Here is a 1,248-nt window from a genome sequence, read left to right as displayed (position 1 = left end):
GGGCCAGGCCGCGGCCGCCGCGCCGCTTAAACGCGCCTACGAGCACGTGGACTTCCCCCTGATGAAGAAAAGGAAACTGGACGACGACGACTCCCCCTCTGCCTTCGAGGAGAAGCCTGAAGAACCTGTAGTTCTAGCACTGGACCCCAAGGGTCACGAGGACGATTCTTACGAAGCCAGGAAAACGTTTCTTACGAAATACTTCAACAAACAGCCCTATCCCACCAGGAGGGAGATCGAGAAGCTGGCGGCCAGCTTGTGGCTCTGGAAGTCTGATATTGCGTCTCACTTCAGTAACAAAAGGAAGAAATGTGTCAGGGATTGTGAAAAGTACAAACCCGGCGTGCTGCTCGGCTTCAACATGAAAGAACTGAACAAAGTCAAACACGAGATGGATTTCGATGCCGAGTGGCTGTTTGAAAACCACGATGAAAAGAATTCCAGAGTCAATGCCAGTAAGACTGTTGACAAAAAAATCAGCTTAGAAAAGGACAATGAGAGTTCCTCAGACAGCTATGAGAACGTAGAAGAGGAGTACAACGAGAGCAGCAGCCCCTTTGGCCAGCGCGTCGCTGAGCTCGGCGGGAAACCCTCGGCCGACGGCGCAGCGGAGAACCCCGAGGACAGCACAGCCAAGGAGACCAAGGAGGAAAACACGTTAGAGTCTCCAGAGAAGTCCGAACAAAAGCAAGAGGAGAGCTCTAAATATGAAGAGATTATTTCTGCTGAAGAGCCAGCAAAGCTGGTAGGTGACGTTTCAGACAGCGACGGTGACCAGGACGACCAGGACGATGCTGTGGAGTGGAAAGACGCCAATTCCCAGTCCGAGAGCGGGCCTGGGTCCCAGCAGGGCTCGGATTTCGAAGATAACGCGCTGGAAGTAAAACCGGAAGTGTGGACAGATGAATCCTCCCAAAGCGAAGACGCTGGGAGCAGTAAACCCCCTGTGGAGGCCAAGGAGGGTGGGTCGGAAAGCGATGAAGAACAGTCCAAGTGGAAGAATCGTTCCTATGGAAAAGTAGAAGAGTTTTGGTCTAAGGACCAGTCACAGTGGAAGAACTCATCCGAGATGGAGGAGAGCTTGTCCCGTCAGCAGATGGAGTGGCAGAGCAGCGCACTGGACAGCGAGGACGGGGAGCGGTTCGGGGTGGCGGGCGGCGTGGCCGAGCCCATGCACAGCAGCCTGCCCGGGGTGGAGCTGAGCAGCCAGCAGGCGTGAGCTGCTCCGTGGGACCGAGTACCCACCCC

The 1,248-nt window shown here is 55.3% G+C and overlaps 1 protein-coding gene across 1 annotated transcript; it reads left to right on the top strand.

Moving 5' to 3' along the window:
- Positions 1 to 4: 4 nt before the first annotated feature.
- On the top strand, positions 5 to 1,219 carry LOC103810409 (activity-dependent neuroprotector homeobox protein-like; the record flags this gene model as incomplete). The annotated part of the gene is made up of 1 exon (XM_009083303.1): positions 5 to 1,219. A coding segment is annotated over one exon (1,215 nt), but the record flags the coding sequence as incomplete, so codon positions are not given.
- Between the last annotated feature and the right edge of the window lie 29 nt (positions 1,220 to 1,248).

Source organism: Acanthisitta chloris, unplaced genomic scaffold (genome assembly GCF_000695815.1).
Source record: "Acanthisitta chloris isolate BGI_N310 unplaced genomic scaffold, ASM69581v1 C16551241, whole genome shotgun sequence".
Taxonomy (NCBI): domain Eukaryota; kingdom Metazoa; phylum Chordata; class Aves; order Passeriformes; family Acanthisittidae; genus Acanthisitta; species Acanthisitta chloris.
The sequence above is the reverse complement of the archived record's forward strand: the minus strand, read 5'-3'. Positions and strand labels throughout refer to the sequence as shown.